At 39.4% G+C, this 19,985-nt stretch overlaps 1 protein-coding gene across 1 annotated transcript; it reads left to right on the forward strand.

Annotated features, from left to right (window-relative positions):
* The first annotated feature begins 2,634 nt into the window (after positions 1 to 2,634).
* On the forward strand, positions 2,635 to 19,871 carry LOC117819935 (dysbindin-like). The gene is made up of 4 exons (XM_034693521.1): positions 2,635 to 2,862; positions 17,926 to 18,078; positions 18,165 to 18,311; positions 18,393 to 19,871. The coding sequence occupies exons 1-4, from the start codon at positions 2,820 to 2,822 to the stop codon at positions 18,632 to 18,634; spliced, it is 585 nt and encodes a 194-aa protein (XP_034549412.1). The 5' UTR covers positions 2,635 to 2,819; the 3' UTR covers positions 18,635 to 19,871.
* Positions 19,872 to 19,985: the final 114 nt, after the last annotated feature.

Here is a 19,985-nt window from a genome sequence, read left to right on the forward strand (position 1 = left end):
TACTTCCTGTGACTGAAGTGCAGCACTATCTGAAAGTCCCTTTCAAAATGTCGATGTTGTGTTTTGGAAAAAAGGTGTTGATGATGTAATGCTGCTTCTGAAGCCCATGCATGCAAATCCTGTGTGATCAGAAGGCCCAGCCTGCAAGGACTACAGGTGAAGACTTTTGTCCACTAGATGGTGTCTAGGATCCACAGATCATCTGAAGATATACTGAGCTCTTCATTTCCTGACTCTGTTTTCTAATCCATGTGATGCTTTTAAAGAATTACAAAGATTTTTTGTGATAAAAAGAGTTTTTCTCTTGTTTGTTTGAGTAATTGATACCTTTATTGGAGTTATGGTGTCAGAGAAAGGATGAGAAAGAGAGGGGAACATCATGCAACACAGGTGTTACTTGGTCATGGTAGGGCATCTTGGGTAGAGGGGGAGTTTCATAAATTGCCTTCTAAAATAAAATAAATAAATAAATAAATAACCGTGTTTGAATTGTAATTAAAATATGCAAACAGAAAGTATGTAATTCATTTTCTATGTTAGCAGAGAAAATGTTGCTTTCGTGCATATGTGTGCACAATTGCATTGTGCTTCTAGCTATGTTGCGGGTCAAATTGACCCATTTTAAATTTCAAAAATCTAAAAAGAAATTGTTAATAAAATGAAAAAATAAATAAAAATGTAAAATAAAATAAACAAAAATCGAAGTAATGTTAAACTACTGTATTTATATTCTTTCAAATGTTAATTAAAAAAAGGTTTAACATGAATTTTCATAAAAAACAATTTAGTTTTCCTCTTTGAACCATGATCTGTGAGATTTATAAACACCATTACATTAATTATGGATTTAAAAGGTTAGTAATGGAGTCAATAATGAGATTAAATGAATGCTTATTGGGATTTTTTGGGGTTCTGACACTTTTATATAATTAAATATGCCCTGGGTCAAGTTGACCCAGGAACATTATTGCTGTTCGTGGGAAACGAACATAACAGGAGGGTTAATTTACTCTGAAATAATATTGTGGTTGATTGTGTTTTTGAGTTATTCTACTGTCCAGTTTTGGATTGGCCTATTAGCAAGGGCTGATCAAAGGGGTTGCCATGTCCCCTTTGAAATGAGATTGGCATCCCCAGTGGCCACCCTATATTCCTAGACTATGATTGGCTTTTTGTCTAATGAGAGGTGGAGCTTGTGTTAAAAATGTATTTGAACTTTGTTTCAACAGCTTTCTATGCATTTCAGTTTTGCACATTTACTTTTTGTTAAAACTTTATCTTCTTTGAAGCCCTTTAAGCTAAAGCAAATACGATTTTATTGTTACCACTCTGTTATGTTATCATAATCACTGCGATTATAAGGTAAACAAATGCTATTTCATTTGTGTGTGTGTGTGTGTGTGTGTGTGTGTGTGTGTGTGTGTGTGTGTGTGTGTGTGTGTGTGAATGTGTTTATAACTCCCCCTCCACAAAAGTGAATACCCCAGCTTGGCCCCCCTAGTCATAACCACCTAGAGCTTACTTGTGGCTGTGAGCACTGTTAAACCACCTTGAGGGACAATGGAGGTCACTGGTCTCTGGGAAAGTTATTTTGGGGGCCGCAGGCAAACGTTTGGGAACCCAATGATCAACCATTTGACAGGAAGAAAATATTTCAAATTAAATTTTCATTATCATGTTTTTCCCTCCTGTACCTGCTTCTGCTAAGCAGCTGCTAAGTGAAGTTGTCGGACTGTAACATTGAAGGAATAGTGCACATTGAAAATTGCTGGAGCCCAAGTTGGTGCCTGCAAATATGCTGTTTCATATAATCAATGACACAGGAGCCTATTTAAAACAAAATACAGAGAAAAACTACAAAACCAAACTGGATCGGCCTGGGACAGGCGAAGTTAAGCAGGTATTGATTAAATAACTCAAATTATTAAAGATAATCTGAGTGCTTTTAATGTTATTTATATGTTCACTGACTGATACATGTATGGTTTTGAAATTAATCTTTCTTTAAATCTTTGTTGTTCTTTTTTCAAACCTTGAAAAGACAACTTAATATTCTTTTTTTTTTTTATATCTTTTTTCTAAAAAACTTTCATTTGTAGGTTCCTTTCAGCATCTTTTCTGTGTTTTCTTTATAACAGCTGGTTTCACACTGTAACCATATTTAATGGGAGTATCCTACACTCATTGGGAATGTAGCCCAGGGAAAAAAAGTTCCTTGTGAATAGGGAACCTGGAATAGCTTTGAGAAATTCAAAAGCATTGATAACATTCTGATTATAATCAAAGATATCATTAAAACAATAGATTGATGTTTTTTTTAGTGTACAATTGGTTACACCCTGAAGGTGACAAAGAAAAGAAAACTTTCCAATGCTTAACAAAAAGAGGACACAAGGAACAGTAAACAGAAAAGGAGGAAGGGCGAGGGAGGGAAGGAGTGGGATAAAGAAGACAAAAATAACAAAGGCATGTGTCTGTCTCTCCTTGGTATTTTCCACTCTGTTACATAAAATCCCTCCATCCCTCCTTCCTCTTCCCAATCCCTTCCTCCCTCAGCTCCTCCCTCCTCCCTGTCATTGGTCAGCTGGTCGACTCCACAGAGCCTCAAACTTATTCTCTCCTCCGCCAAGTGTCTCATCGCGTCTGCTGAGAGAAGGAGGGAAGTGGGGAAGGAGAGCAGCAGTGTGGCACTCAGCTTCAGTCAGTGTGGAGTACTAGAGGAGGAGGGAGATGATCAGCCATCTCTCTGCTGACCTGCCATCACACACTGATAATTTCTGCTTCGTTACCTCTGTTTCCTGTTACAACTCTTCAGCAACATGAGCTCCTCATCTGCCAACCTTCACAACAAACTTCTGCCCTGTGAGTCTCCTCTAAAATTTTACACCTTTTCAAGAAACCTGTTTCAGTTCAGTTTGATTTTCTGAGTGTTTGTGATCATTTTGTATTCTTTTAATATATCAAGGAAAATGACAGAGGAGAAAATGACTGCCTGGATTTGTCTTTTAATAGTGTAGCCCTCACACACAGATTAAGCATTTAAGAAAATAAACTAATACAAAGTGAGGAAAAGGCACAAAAGAAGTAATTTCTAGTCCTGTTTTGAAGTTTACCTTTGGTATGATGAAGATCAAATGTATTCTTTGCTCCTTCATTTAAGTGTTCAGCTGTGTCTTTGTTTGTTTGTGTGTTTGTTTGTGTGTCAGGTACAATATAGAAGCTGCTGTGACAGCTCAGTCAGTGTGTTACATAGCAGGTCTTGTGTTGATATTGCCTGAAGTGACTGGTCCAAGTGCTGCGCCAGCCCGGAATCAGATGGGAATGTTGAATCATCACCCTGAGTAACGCTGCCAATACCAAGCCAGCAGGTCATACTCTCAATGCACAGGAACATGGATGAATTAGCGCGCGCACACACACACACACACACACACACACACACACACACACACACACACACACACACACACACACACATACATATGACCGCGTGCACACTAAGAAGGCTTGGATTGGGGCCAAGCTCCAGACAAAGATCTCTTATTTCTAATGGGATTGGGCCTGTAGATCTGATCAGGGGTCTGCTGACTGCAGCAGGGTCTGCAGCTTGTTCCACAAACACATAGACCTGAAAGTGAATTAGTCCCTGTGAGATCAGTGTGTGATTTCATGAGGCTAAAATGGATCAGGGCTGGGACTCTGGAGAAGACGCCTCCCATCTGTTTCCCAGGCTGCAGCCTCTGTTCCTCCACAGTCCACTCGATCTCAGCATGGTTACTGTGGGAATGTGCCAGAGAGTGGCACATCCGTGTGCTGTGGAGTGATGGGCTGACCAGCTGTGGATACCATGCTACAGCCAGTATGTGTGGGATGAAGAAGTAATGCTTTCTATTCTCCGCGTATTCTTAGCTGAGTCCCCTTAGATGTGAACCAGATAGGACTGAGGAAGAGGTTCTGCTTGATGGGCAAATTAGAGGACTCAAGATCCATATCATGTATGGTCTATATCTCTGGGAATTCCCTTTCACTGTTATGCAGCTCTGAAGTGACTGAAGCTACTGAGCTCCCAGGGAAACATGAAGGACTAAACTGAGCACACACGGTCTGCACTCTTTAGAACTTTTCTTGTAAAGTACAGTTTTTTGAGATGGATCTTTACAACTCTCAATCTGTTTTTTTTTACACTCTGAATTTTAAAACCTGAAATAAGATTTGTTTTGCCTTCATGACAGCAGTAGACGCAAGCAGTAAACACAAAAAGTGTCATAGTGGACTAAAAGCATTATCTACATGTAATTGTAATGGTGTTGGTGGCCACCTGACTGAAGCTGCACTTGCACCAGTTCTTATAGCTGATATTGGTCTCCATCATTCACTGTATTGTGGATAGTGTGCCTCCATCTTTTCCTATTGAGGGATGTGAAGCCAAAAACACCACCTCTATGGATGCTGATACATTGAACTGGTGGAAGTATGCGTGGTGGAGCCATAGGACTGAAGGTGCATCCCTTCTGCTAAACAAAACACTTATCTAACTTACATTTAACAAGAGGTGGAACCTAATTGCTATAGAAAGTTACTGTTTCCCACCAATTCTCCTCTACTCTGCTAATCTGGTAATGGTTAGCAAGGTGGTGCAGTGTTGCCTCACAGCTAGAAGGTTCCTGGCTCGAATTTGCATGTTCTCCCCATGCATGCGTGGGTTCTCTCCGGGTACTCCGGCTTCCTCCCACAGTCCAAAAACATGCTCACCAGGTTGATTCATCACTCTAAATTGCCTGTAGATGTGAGTGTGTGCTTGAATGGTTGTCTGTCTCTCCTTGTTAGCCCTTTGATAAGTTGCCGACCTGCCCAGGGTGTACCCTGCCTTCCGCCCGAAGCCAACTGGGATAGGCTCCAGGCCCCCGTGACCCCTAAGCATAAGCGGTCAAGATAATGGCTGGATTTTCCATCTTTTATAACGGAGGTTGTTAAGACTGCACCCAGCCAACAGGGGAGGCTCTAAAAGTTCTGTCTTTACTTGGGATAGCTGTTGTTCTGTGCATGTTTAGTTCAGTCTATGATCCACAAACTTTAGCAGATCTTGTGAGGGTTACCTGGTAGGACTTTTTATTTTAAAATATAATCTTTTTCATTATGCTGAAGCCACGTGCACCTCCTGCAGCAACAATTAATAGTTTCATATTCGGACTAAGCAGAATCATTTATGATGAGGGCCATCAAAACAAAGAGCTCATAGAGGATAACAGTGAAGATACAGAAGTTGAAGGAGAGAAGCCCCCGAGGCATTTCTTCCATTGTTACTAGTAACATTGAACATAAAGTTCTGCATTTTTTGGGGGGGCATCTAGTGACGTTTTTCTGGGTTTGGGAATCCATGACATCAGTATTTCTTAAGTTCCCCAATTCTTCAGGTGTTTAATCAGAGACATAAGTTTAACATATATCTCAGTTGTTTCAGTGAGCTCATATTCTTCATCAAAGATACAACTGGGACCAGAACTGCCAGACTAATACAGCCCTAGAAATGTTTTTTATAAAAGTTACTGAAAGCTGATGTCTTATTTCGGTAGATTTTCAGTATCTGACCATGACTGAATTGAAACTTCTGGTATTGCTGTCCCAAAAAAGTGTTAATTCCGTGGCATGCTCCTTCAGAACCAACAGGAATGCTAAGAGGATCATTGCATTCCAATGTGAGAAAAGCCCACAGGACGCAGATACACAGATTATTCTGCCCTTTGGCATGTCAGCACTTTAAGTTGATTATTATTGTGTGATTATTCTAAACAGCCTAGCATGGAAGGCTGAATAAGATTCCCATCAATTTGGCAGTCTGAGCTGTGAGCCCCAGGGAAACAGACAAGCTCCTCTCATTAGTTCTCGAACAAATCCATCCTCTCACTGTTGAGCTCAATCCTCTGTGTACAGGCACAGAAAACGCCTCCAGACATACACTGAGAGTTCAAAGCCCAAAACAGAAACACAGCAGTTACTGATCATGTGATCACTCTCCCACATGTGTAAAACATGTAGCACAAATTCAGCTCTTTGGTCAGTCAAAAATTAGGAGTTTGATCACTGATGTGCTAATGAAGGGGGGATGAAACATATTATTCCCTTTAAAAAGCTGCTATTTCTAAGCCAACGATCGAGTATAGAATGACAGCATGCAAGTGAAATTATTTTTGTTTCAACCGAACTCTGAGTTACCCTGAACCTCTGTGGATATTTTGATTTATTCTCAATTTATTGTTTTGTATCAGTATCACTCACACTGTTCTAGCATCTCATGAAAATGCACTGTCCCACCTGCCAAGAACCAAATGCCTGATGAAGAAAGTGATAGGGACTAGCTGTTTAAAGAGGTAGCAGCAAAAGAGACAAACATTTCTTCAGAAGTTGAGGAGACCAAACAATGAGCTGCAAGAGAGTGCATATTGGACTGAAACTAATCTGGTGGCCAGATTATGCTTTTAAATTGGTGCTAATAAGGCTACCACACTCATTTTGACCTCATTGATGAGGACATGTGAAGGCTGTTCACAACTTTCTGTCTGCTTCCCTGATGTGCCCATTGAAGAGAAAAGTATAAGAATATGTATACTGAAGTATTTAAATCTCCTGTGGGGAAGTCTATGTTGTGGTGTCCCCTGTGGACAAAGTTTTACTCTTCTTTCTTAACTGATTTTTATGTACAGGTCCTGTTTTTACCCTAAAAGAAAATATAATCCTGCTTTATTGAACACTCAAATTGATGACTCAATGAAATCTCTGCTATGGAAAATGTAAATAAAGGCTGTTTTTGTAGCGTGCAGTCACTTTAACTGACTCCTATCCTCAACCTGTGGTTCCAGAGATTTACCTATAATGCAACGATGAATCATAATTTGGATGGTCTTGTTAACTTATGATACATTTCTAGAGACATCAGTGTTACATTCAGTCTGTTCATAACAGCTGTAAGCTCCTCACAGGAGCTTCAATAACATTCAAAATTATGTAAACTGATTATCGTAATGGAATGTGGAAAAACATTTTTAAGTCTCTTAACATTCATGCTGTCTTATATTGCTTTACAAGAACTCCCTGAAGACCTTTTCATTAGTTTATGATGTTTGGTGACATTATGTATAGTCAGTCTAGCTCCGCCCAACTTCAACTTGAACAGAGGTCTAATTGACAAGTAGATAGAAACACCTTTTTGGTTATGCCAGGGTATTTAAAAAAAAGTAATACAAAACAAAACCATCAAACTAAAAAAAGAAAATGAAATAAAAAGTGGACAAAAATTCAGTTTTACAGCAGAACTACATGAACCCCATTTCTAAAAAGAACATACAGTACAAATGCTGAAGACCAATTAACTGAAAAATGAACATGTATAAAAGAAAACAAACCCACCACATAAAAAGTTGGAAATGTTGTTGGAGCTTACAGTTACACAAAAATGAGATAAAATAGATATATTAAGAAAGATAATGCATTTTCTTTTAAATATTCTGGGGTCACTTGCTTATTTTTTGATATTGTCATTATGTAAATATTATAATGACTAATATTAACATCTGAGCTTCTACTGGCTAAGCAAACTAAGCTGGACAATACCTACACAGCTATACATGTAACATTTTACTCCGTTTTTGCACCACTTACGAGCTCCGCATTATATTTTTTGGGAGCCGCAATGCATTTAGGGGTAGTTAAGTATTAACTGTCTATATTCTGGCCAAACTTATATACATCTGGGGGATTTCTTGCAATTACAAAATTGCATATGAAATCTGATCCATAATTTAATTTTAATATGATACTATGTGGTTTTGGAAACAGCCAATCTCTCTGGCTAGTCAGTGCTGTGAGAAAACATGTTTGAGCCTCAACAAGCAGAGGAGACAGACAGACTGTGCTGAGTTTAACCAAACATTCCAACAGTGTTAGTAGACTGAAACCTCCCTAAATAATATGTGGAGAGACTGGGCTGCTTTCCTTTGGAACTGTGTGAATGTTGAAGTGGTTACCATGACAGAAGTCAGCATGCTGTTGGAAGAACAGTTTCTCTGTTTGTGTTGCTCTCCTTTTAAAGCATCGTTCGACACAAAGGATACTGGGTCAGCTCTTTCAGATAGTTTATTCAGTGTGACTACTAGATTAAATTTTCCTTTATCCAGCAGAACAAATTCTTTAACACGGTTTACTTGCAAAGCTGTTTTACTTCACATATGTAGTTACTAAATAATATGAATCCAAAAATGAATGACTTGGTAGTTTGCTTAATTGACAGATTTTTGAATCTAATATATTTTAACACAGTGGACAAGAGGATTGTTCATTAAAATCATGAGAATGATGGAACTTAGTCATCTGGTGACGCCTGCTGTGTTGATCAGAACTCATGACTGTATGATTGTGGGTAATGGAGGGCAGTGGGACAGGACACTGACCTACAAATAGTCCTATTGTCAGGAGTGAAGGAAAGACGGGGTTATCACTCATGTCATTGTTGTCCGACGGACTGGCCTGATGGTGCTGGACACTACTTTGTCCTGGCAAAAACATGTTGATCTATTATGCCAATAAAAAAACACATGCATGCACTGAAATGTAGATCAGACAGACACAAAGACACATCAACAGATGCTATAAATAATTCACCGTCCTTGAAACTGGAGACCAGTAAATGGCAGCTTTTTGTAGGGAAAGTGGAGAGCCAGTGAAACCAAAAATAAATGTGTGAGACAGAGAGAGTGGTCCATTTTACAAGCTTGGCTAGTGTCCACCTGTGTGGTCCACTTTAGTGCAAAGTGTTTTCCAAAGATATCAGCAAAAATGTGAGTGTTTGGAGGAAGCAGCCTTCAGAAAAAAAAGACAATGAACGAGGAGGAGCAGCTCTTGCTGCTGGAACAGCAACTGTCTACCTGTAGCCAGCAGGGAGGCAGCATTAATTACTGTAACAGCCGTAGCAAAGAGACTGATCCACTAATGACCAGCTGTAGCATGTTAACAGCTGGCTGCTGCTGTTTTGGTCAATGTTTAGCTAGAGGGCATGAAAGAGAATCCCAGTAAAAATAACAAGACATCCTCTTGAACTAATTATCCTGTACATCATTCTTTCTCTCTGCCCACTCCATCTCTCAAACCCACACCCATGTGTTGGCTCAACCTCTCTCCCAGCGTACTGTACTTTTTAAAGACATCCTCCTATTCATTCTTAGCCTTTTTCCAAGTGTTCCTGTCCAGCCTGACCTTTCCTCCTTCATTTCTTTTGCAGCCCTTCTGTGGTTATAACCACTCACTTGCTTCTTGTGCACTCTTCTACTTTCTAGTCTCGGTTTGGAAACCATCCATGTGAAATAAAATGTCTCTTTTCAGACAAAACATGTAACTGTGGAAATGGAAACTGCTCTATTCTAATGGCCTCAGCCCGAACATTTGTAACTGTGCTGGTGATTAGAAGTGATAATACAACCTAACTTATCTGAGCTTAATATTTTGTATCATTCATAAATATTTGCCCATCCCCATATACATTCCCTTGAAATAAATAATAGTGTCTTACTATCTTAAATATTTTGTTTTGTGTTTTTCTTCAATCAATCAATCAATCAATCAAGCTTTATTTATATAGCACCTTTCATACAAATCAAATGCAACCCAAGGTGCTTTACAGTGATTGAAAAACAAGAAAGAAGCAGAAATAAAACAATGGCAAGGCATATTAGGGGAATATAATAATAATAAAAATAATAATAATAAAAAAATAATAATAAGAATAACATCAAATAAAATAGAGACTAATGCACACCAAAAATATGAAGTAAATACATAAAAATAAAATAAGATAACAGTTAAAAAACTTACTAAAAAAAAGCAACATTTAAATCAATATTATAGTAAAAGGTGAGTAATACAATTGTTAAACCCTACATAAAAGCCAGACTGAATAAATAAGTTTTTAGTTTACGTTTAAAAGTCTCAATATTCTTCTTGAAAATTCAAATTCAAAATTCTTGAAATTGAAGAGTTTGAAAGCTATGAAAAGTTTGTATTTTATTGTATACTGAGGAACTTAATCCAACTATATTAAATCCTAAACAGTCATATTCAATATTATCTCATTGAATTATCATATTTATCTATTGCCATTTCTTTTAGTTGCATTACTAAATTGATAAATTATTTTTTGTATTTGTTCCTGGATTGTGCTTATCTGTTCTTATTCATGTGCAAAAACATATGCTCATACTCAGACATATATGCATTAATTATCTATCTCATCAGTTACTTGTAAATTGTTATTTTCATTAATTTATCTCAGGATACATTTTAGGAATTACTTTTGCGTTTATTTATGATGAAAACAAATGTTGACCTCGACTCAGGGCCGTAATTACAGAGGAAACAGGTGAAAGACAATGGGTTGTAACATTGTTTTTTACTGACATCACAGTAATTGAGGCTTTTTTCTGCCAGTCTTGTATTTCATAGTGGGATGACTGAAGCAACACATGGATGCATGAGCCACTGCCAGAGCCATTTAAACAGCGATGAAGTCATCTGTTTGTATAAGGAAACTACTTCTCAGACGAATCCTCGACTTGGCTTGAATAAATGGACACAAACCGAGAGCCTGGCAGACAGCTCTGTAATCACAGCATATAAGAGGAAGTGATGGTTCTCACTGAGGGTTTCTGCTTAACTACAGTTTACCGAGGAGTAACAGCAAGAGCTGCTCCTACATGTAACAAGTGCAAAAACAACTGAGTCCTCTGTAGAGCCACTTTTCTCTGCTGTGATCCTGACCTTCCCTTTCCTGTCACAGGGGAGTCTGTGAGCTCACACTTTCATTTAGAGCAGTGACGGGCTAATGGCTGACTGTGGGTGACACCAAGTCCTCCTATCCTGTAATTTAGCTTCCAGATCAATGCGTAGCCACTGTTGCTTGTGCAGTTGTTGCTTCTAAATGGGAATTATAGGGTGCCACCTGTGTTTTGGAAAGACCTACCTGATTCTTATGTTTTCTCATTGAAGAATGTGCTCAGTCACACAAAGATGCAATCACACTGAGGATAATAGAGCAATGAATCATTTTTGTATCATCATTTAGGAATGATGATGATCTGCCAGCAGCTGCACAAGGTATCTTCCAGGAAGTGTGACTCATCATGACAGTTTTCATTGAAAATGGTAGAAAAAAAGTCAAGTGTTAAAGTATACAACACATTTTGAAATGTAGCAAAAGATGGAACAACACTGAACACACGAAAAGCTGAGTTGAGGTGAATGCACTTTGTGTAATTCCAAATGTATTTCCTGTGGATGGCATCTTGTCTGAGGAGGGCCTGCCTGCCCCGTTCTCTGACATCTCTGCTTTGTCTGTTTCTGAATGGGCTCTTTCTCTCTCTGCCCCCTGAGCGGGGTCTGGATTTGTCTTTATGTGGGGAGGCAGAGTGGCACGCATACATGTCCGGTCCACTCTATCTGTTTCAGCCACTCTGCATGTCCAGCTGGTCCCGAGCCCTGACCTATGACCTTTTCTCTCACAAGTCTCTATGCACATAGAGTGAGGAAGAGAGGAAGGAAGGACGGACAGAGGGAATGAGATATAAATACATGGAAATAGAGAGAGAGAGAGAGAGAGAGAGAGAGAGAGAGAGAGAGAGAATCTGGCAGAATAAAGAAACCATAAAAGGCAGAAAAACAGATTGTAAAAAATACAAGAAATGATGAAAAGATACAGAAACACAGACGCAAGACACCAGAAATAGAAGCAGAAATAAGGCCAGTGGACAGTGAAAAAACAAAGAAAGATAGAGAGACATAAAAGAAGAGAAAGACAACTGAGAAAGAAAAGGGACAACTTAAAAAGAAATGAGCAAGCTACACAGAGATCGAAGAAAAAGAGAGAGATAGAAAAGGATAGTCTAACAAAAGAGAATAAAAGAGAATGAGAGACAGAATGAGGACAGAAAGAGCACAAGTAGACTAAAATTCAGTAAAATAAAAGATGAGACAGATGTAGATGGAGAGTGAAAGAAAAATAGAAAGAAAGAAATAAAGACGGAAAAAAAGACAGGAAGGACAGACAGACAGAGAATATATGAATGAAAGAATGAAAGAATGAAAAAATGAAAGAATGAAAGAATGAAAAAATGAAAAAATGAAGGAATGAAAGAATGAAAGTAAGAAATAATATCAGGTCAAACTCTCTCTCTCTCTCTCTCTCTCTCTCTCTCTCTCTCTCTCTCTCTCACTCTCTCTCTCTCTCTCTCTCTCTCTCTCTCTCTCTCTCTTTTGAGAAGCCACAGGCCCTTCAGTCATCTTGTGGTATGAAACTAAAGACTTTGGGTTGTGGCGGCACTGCAGCACACCAGACATGTGAGCTCATCAGCTGTGGACACAGTGTCCAGGCTTTTCTTGTGACAGAGGATTTTCCCGTGTGAGCCACTGTGCTAATCAGAGGTCAGGGGGGTCGTCCGCGGCCAGGGATGTCGAATCGATCAAGGTGATTCAGTGGAAAAAAGAACTGGATAGGGAGGCTAAATCAATGGTAGGATATACATCTGTAGCTAACCTTTAGCTTCTCTCTGCAGGCCTTTGCCTTTAAGTAGAAACAATCAATGCTGTGATCAATCAGTGTTGAACAGAGTGGGGAAAACTCCAGGAGAAGCAGTTTATTTGTGCCTGTGATCGCTAATGAAAAACTTAATTTTCAAGGAGACAGTTGCAGTCCAAACTTGCTTTCTCTTGCGTTTAAATCTGCTCTCCTTTTGAAAGAAAAGAAAGTCATTCATGCAGTACAACCCAGTGTTTTGTTTGACATGTTGTCCTCAGCTGGTCACATTAAACAGGGAGCCTTTTTATCCACACACACATGTCAAACAGGCAGCTCCTGATACTCTCTGACATCCTGCTTTGTCAGCACAGCTCCCCTCATGTGTCTGATTGTGTAACATAGCAAGGAGCGGAGAGCATCACAGAGTCACAATCTGAAACGTCAACACAAAGACAGGAATGCTGCAAAATGAAAATGGCCTAGATGGCTGACACAAGATAAACAGTTTGTAATTTTTCACTTCTAAAAACTTATAAAGATAGCTACATATCTGACTGTTCTAAGTGTTTTTTGATGCTTTTTGTTTGTTGAACTTGCTATAGTGAGTCCAGAAGTGTTAATGGGAAAGCAATGCAAAGAAAGGAGTGCAAGCGCAGTTAATGTTTGAAGATGTGGAACAAAGCCTGTGTTGTAAACTACAGCTGTGGAGTTTTTAAGATATGTAGATGCATTCAGTGTCCCTTTTGATGATCTGATGGAAAAGAGTTAAACAGGAGGAGGCCTCTGAATAGCCCTGAATAGACTGCTTTCTTCTGTGTAAAGATGCTGCATCACTGGGGGTATTTACTCCTGGTATTATTATGCATCCTGGGTGATCAGGCCATAAGTGGACAGCTTTGAGTATCGTTCACACATTGCATTATCATGTGTCTCCAGTGACCACTTTAGGTCAGATTTTACGTACATGCTTGCATACAAATAAACACTGAGCCTCATTCACTTTCCCTTTCATGTGATAAAGAAAGTTACACACAGAGGGGGGAGTTGCATGTTATAAACTTTGTTTGATCATCAAGCCTTTTATTCCTTAACAGGTCTGTGGATTATCAGTGAAATATAAAAACTACACTGCAGACAAACAAACACAATTGAATGCAATTAACACAAAGTACAACATTATTTTAACACTGACAAACCACTTGTGGGTCTCATCTCATGTTTCTGTCAATCAAAGCACGTGAAGTCATAACTTGTGCACTATATTGGGCGGGATGAGGAAATAAGGGACAGATTACATCCTTCAGTGAGTTGGGAACAGTGCAAAGACACAAACACATGGACAGATCCATGAATAAATACAGACACTATTTACATGTATTTTCTTTTTAAAGTTATATTTTTGGGGCTTTTTACGTCTTTATTGACTGAGGAGAGGACAGTTGATAGCGCTGGAAGCTGGGAGAGAGTGAGGGTATGACATGTGGGAGGGGGCCGCAGGCTGGAATCGAACCTGGGTCACCCGCCACATGGGCGCTCAACGTAACCACTTCGCTAAATCAACCATTTACATGTATTTTCAAGCGCACTCGACTGTGATGCATAAACTGTCTTCATATGCTTGGATTGACATGAATTCTTCCAGGAGCATGCTTATTAAATCAGTCAAAGATATCTCTTACTCAATGTGATCGTTGATAAAAGTAGAGTGGGCGATCCTTTATGTGGCCTAGAATACGTGAGTGTACTGCCGGATCAATGTGAAGAAATGTTGCCCAGGCCAACTCGGTTTGTGACCTGAGTGACTGAATGTCATTGTATCTCAATGCGTCAGGTGTAAACAGGGTAATTGTTGGCACATGATTTAAAGGGACTTTAAGATAAAACTTCAGTGTGATTGATTTAAGATGATAATGATTAATAAATTGATTAATTAATTAAGAGACGAGGAAGTAATTCATGAGCATCAAAGTGTGCCAGAGGGATTTATTGTGAAAAGGAGAAGGAAGGATACGTTTGAGAGGAGCATTAAGGTTTTGTTAGACTACCAGAGACGCCAGGTGACATTAGTTAATAAGATTAACCTAGTTAACTGGATTAAAACCTCTGCCAATGAGGTTATGTATACAGCACCATTTGTTCTGTTTGTCAGCGGCACAAGTACAAATGAACTACAGGCCTGATTTTTTTATTCAGATACAACAGACCAGGCTACTCAGAGTAACTCACTGATATATGCAGTCAGAATAGGTTGTGTATTGCATAAGACTGGATCATTGGCTTTGGGAGCGTTTTGGGCTCAATGTGTGTTTTAGTTTGAACCATTTTGTTGATTGAATAATTTGTCTCTCGAGCTGAACAACAACTTTTATACTATGTGAAGAACTCCTAAGACAATTTTGTGGGTGATTTTTAAAGTCATATCATGTTTAAAAAAAAGCTTGTTATCATCACAGATTTGTGTGCACTGACAAATTGTAAATGTTAGAAAACATGCAGCTGACCGTATTGATAGCTGTGTTAAAGGCACATACTGTCATTCGTGTGTTTTCAGAATATGTGCTTTCCATTCTGTATTTCTGGCTCTGTCTATGTACACATACTGTAAGCCCCTTGGTGCTGTCAGCAAGTCCAGTTTTGGGCTTTGAGTTGTCCTCTTCCTCTCTTCCCTCCAAAGCTGTCTGCCCATCTGATCCTAGAGCCAGTGAGGTCAATGTTCCCAGGAGGCAGGCTGTCAAACAGGGCAGAGCAGAGCTGAAGTGACAGGCGTGTGTCCTTCTGTTCACACAGGCATGTGTCTGGTGGGGGAAAACTGCGCTGATGCTGCACTCTGAGGATGGCAAACCTGTTGCTCCTTTTAGGCATCATCTACATTTTTTTGGATATACTGTGCTTGTAGCTTTCCTGCGTGTATCTGTTAATAAGTGATGGTTATAGATGTTTAGAAATAATTATATTACATCTTTCATTTATGAGAGTCTTTCAGACGGTCAGTGACAAACGGTGAGTCCCTGGTGTCCCTCTCTTTCCTGGTATTGTCAACATCCGGACCCAAATGTCTTTCAGTTGCCCAGTGGTCTATTTATAGAGCCCCTGTGACTGTTGCTCTCAACAGACCAGATAATCTTCACATTATTCCCTGTTTAGTCAAGGCCTCAAGGACTCATCCAATTACCCCAATCCCTGCCTACAGATTGTAATAGCTCTGCAAAAGGCAGACACTGCTCAAAAATGTGCAACATTTTGGTTCTGTGAGGGGGGTTAAATGAACAGCACTGCACTTAAAAAAGGTAGAAAGTCTGTCAGTACAAACTCAGAGTTTGTGCCAAAGATGCAGACGTATTCTTCTGAAAATTATTCTAAAGTAATAGTTTGCTTTTTTTTAGTGTTATTAACGCCTGCAAAATATGATGTCACAGTATCCATTGCAAGGTACATAGCAACCGTCAACTCACTGCTTTTTAATTGACACTGCATTATCGCTGGGTGAAATGGAAAGAAAGAAAGGTAGGGGTGGAGCAGAGAGGGAGAACATTAGAAAGAGGTAGGCCTTTACTGCAGATTCTTCAAAATTGCAATAAAATAGGATATATGTCCGCCAGGAAGGAACCAGGTTAGTCTGCAAACACCAGCAATGGCTAAGAAGCCATGCCAATAACAAAGTGACAAAACAGCCTTGACGCTACAGAGTTAGCGTGTCTTTCTGTGGCGGATTTAAATCCTATCACTAATGATGCAACACAGAGATCATATAGCATTGAGGGCAACGTATTTCAACCGGTCAAAAACAGCAAAATGACTAAAGTGCATACACAGCCTACTGTAGAACTATAGGACACAGACTGCACAGTAAGTATTTCATGTGGACAGGGCGGCCTGATGGATGGAATCAAACGGTCTGCCTGAATTATTATTCCAGTCCACCCCTGGCTCTTTGTTTAATCTAAACTAGTTCCTCCTGTAAAACTATCAAGATATCAGAGATCTTAAAATATACTGAAAAGCTAGCTTTGTTGCTAAGATTGGCTAACAGGCAGCTGGCTCATGTTTGTCCATGGGTCAATCAGGGAGATCACCCATTGTCAATTTATGGCACAACTTTGACAAGGATATATTAGGCTTGCATGTTAGCATGTAGCTTTCAGATGAAAAAAACCCAACATCTATAAGGATCCAATCTTTCCCTAATTTCCCAAAAGTAAGATCAGGAAACACCAAAAACGTATGACAAATAAAGTGTTTTTGCATTGTTTGCTGTCTTGAACCTGTGCCTCATATCCAATATGACATAAATGGAGAGCCTCTCTGCATGAATGTCAGTGAGGAAGCTGTTCTGGCTAGCTACAATTTTTCAACTAAGTGCCTTCTGCCTTCAGATTCCTTATTATCATTATTATTATTATTACAACCTTTATTTAACCAGGAAATGCTGATTAAGATTGAAAAATCTCCTTTCTAAGAGAGTCCTGGCCAAGATGGCAGCAGCACAGTTACAGAGTTACAATTTTACAATAGACATACTAGCAGACGCATACAACAGCTACACAACAGGTACCTCCAGAAAAACAGCATGCCACATTTAAACAAAACATCTAAAGACAGATGCTTCAGCCTCCAAGTCGTTTAAGGACCGCTTAAAAGCATTCAAAGATCTCATATCAGACATCATATTTAAGTGTACTATAGAAAGTTCTCAGAGTTTTGAGTTTTCTTCTTTCCCAATGCCTGTGCTGCCTCTCACTCTGTCAGACATTTATTCACTGGGTCCAGTATCGCTCATTTGTTCACCCTATTTGTTTTTGCACAGCTGCAGTTCAACCTTCCTCTTACTGTAAACACATTGCACATGCACTCAGCTTATTACAGGGTTTCTGATGAGAGTGGGAAATGGGATCATATGGTATCTTAAACAAGATTAACTTAGCAAAGACCCCACAGCTTGCTATTGTGTTGTTGATCAATCTGTGAGTCAGAGCTGACTCAGTAATGTGTGGGCAAGTACAGAAGGTATGTTTGAAAGTTTATCTAACATTCTAAAAACAACAGTGGGCTTATTCTGTTTGTTTAATCAGTGTTAAGACAGCACCATATGGGAATAAATACTTTTACCAATGTTGAAACAAATAGGATTGACTTTAAGATATGTCTTTTTGCTTATCTTGAGAAAGGGAAATTATCCCTAATGACTCTTGCTTACAGCTCAATGTCTCCCTCTCCTGGTCAGTCACATTTGTCCTATTTGTGGCGGTAAAATAGGTCTTAAACTGTGTCTCATTATACAAAAGCATTAAGAAAATCTCACTGCATGGCATACCTAACTCCATCCAGTTTAGGTTTTATTTACCTTCCTGTTCTTGTTCTGTTTTTCTTAGCGGAGACAGAGCGTGGCCAGAGGCCTCCAGATGTAGACTCTGCACAGCAGCTTAAGATGAGAGAGAGGCAGCGCTTCTTTGAAGAGGTCTTCCAGCATGATGTGGACGTCTACCTGTCTTCATCACACCTTTGTATCAGAGACTATAAGAGACGTAAGTTTGACTAATAACATATGAAATGAACACAGAAAAAGCACATTCATATGAACATAACTGTATCACTTCCCTGTGCCTTGCAGCTCCAATTGGCAGCATCTCCTCCATGGAGGTGAATGTGGATTTGCTGGACCAGATGGAGCTGATTGACGTCTCTGACCAGGATGCCTTGGATGTCTTCTTCAGCTCTGGGGGAGAAGAGGGGGCGCTGACCTCCCCACTACCCCATGGTAATGATACCAGAAATAAAGCAGGAATTAGAACACATTGTCCAGTTACATCCTTCACAATATTTTATACTTTTTTCACAGTCCAAGGAAACAACAACAACGAGGAGGTCATCAATAATGGACTCTTTCGACATGTCCCTGAGGGCCATGATGCCAAGCCTCGCTTGTCCTCCACTTCCTCAAACTCATCCTACGACAGTCAGACCACCAGCGCCAATGGAGGAAACACTCCTGTGGACAGATCTGACGACGAGGAAACACACACCAGCACACTTAAACGAAAAGACAAGGTGAAGAGTCAGACTCCATCATCATCCTCATAGGATGCACCACAGATCACCTGACTCCTCTGCCTGAGGGACAGAGTTGACTTTTGGATGTGATCTCATGTCTTCTACACTCTGGCTCTTCTCACTGCTTTCAACATTTTCTTAGGTTCATGACTTGTAGTCTGGGTTCTGAGTGTGTTTTGGAGGTGGGAGCCATGAACTGTAAATACTGTGATTTTCCAGACAACTCTTATACTTTTTCATTCTTATGTCAGCATGTTTGGACTTACTCCTCTGTTTCTGACCTATGATGGACAATGGAATTTGTACAGTATTAACATGGCCCAGGACAGCAAAACAAAGACTGAAATAGAACGAAAAATGATTGGACAAAGTTTGACTGATGATAAAACAATAATTGAAGCCTGGTAATTTTAATGTACCATTTTTGAAAGCAGCCACAGCTCCTCTCTGTTTTAAACTCCTACTCCAAATCTATCAGAAGGCTGCTTTGTCTTTACATAGAGTCAGAGAAAAACAACAACTGTGTGTATCTAGGAACCAACAAAAAAGTGTTTATTGGTTATGTTGAGCCTTGTCGTTCTCAGCCATGTCCTAATGCCTGAGGGGAAACCTGAGGACACTACAGCCTGAACCTGCAGGACGACATCATAAAACGTTTACTGTCAAAGTCAAGTTTGTCGAATGTGAAGAAAATGTAGGTTGAATAACCAAACAAAGTCAGAAGATGTTTTCTACTGATTGTTGTTCAGCTGATCTTGCTCTTTGTTGGCCAATTACTGTAAAGTTGCATTTCAAAAAGAGTGGTTACTGCCTGTTTGTTCAGTTCTCTGGAACGCTTTGTGAGCAGGTGACGTGTGTATGATTGACTGTTGCGTGGACACACTCACACACTGACACACACACACATACACACACACACACACTGACACACACACACACTGTAATTTACATACATGTGTGGGTGTGTAAAACAGAGGGAAGGGTCTTGTCCTCATTTACTCAAAAGTCAGAGAATCAAGTCGTGAATCAGTGTAAGCTGGATGAACTGAACTAGCATCATGCCCTGCTTCTTCCTCCTGGTACGTAACATCTCTGCCTTTAAATTTTTTTAAATTTTTTTTTTGTAATCAGTTATTTTCTATATTTCAATTTCTGATTTAATTCCATGGAACATGTCGTTATTATAGTTTAGAAATGAAATCTGACACAAGAAAACTTTAAATGATGTAATGTGATTACAACTTTTTATAAATATCAAATAAAAGTGTGTTGATTTATGCTTTTTTCATGTTAATACTTTACAATTTTCCAGCACTCTTACAGTTTATGACTACATTAGAAGTTAGTATACAGTAAGCAAGCATTGGTCCACTTCACAAAA

The sequence above is a fragment of the Notolabrus celidotus genome, chromosome 1 (genome assembly GCF_009762535.1).
Source record: "Notolabrus celidotus isolate fNotCel1 chromosome 1, fNotCel1.pri, whole genome shotgun sequence".
Lineage (NCBI taxonomy): Eukaryota > Metazoa > Chordata > Actinopteri > Labriformes > Labridae > Notolabrus > Notolabrus celidotus.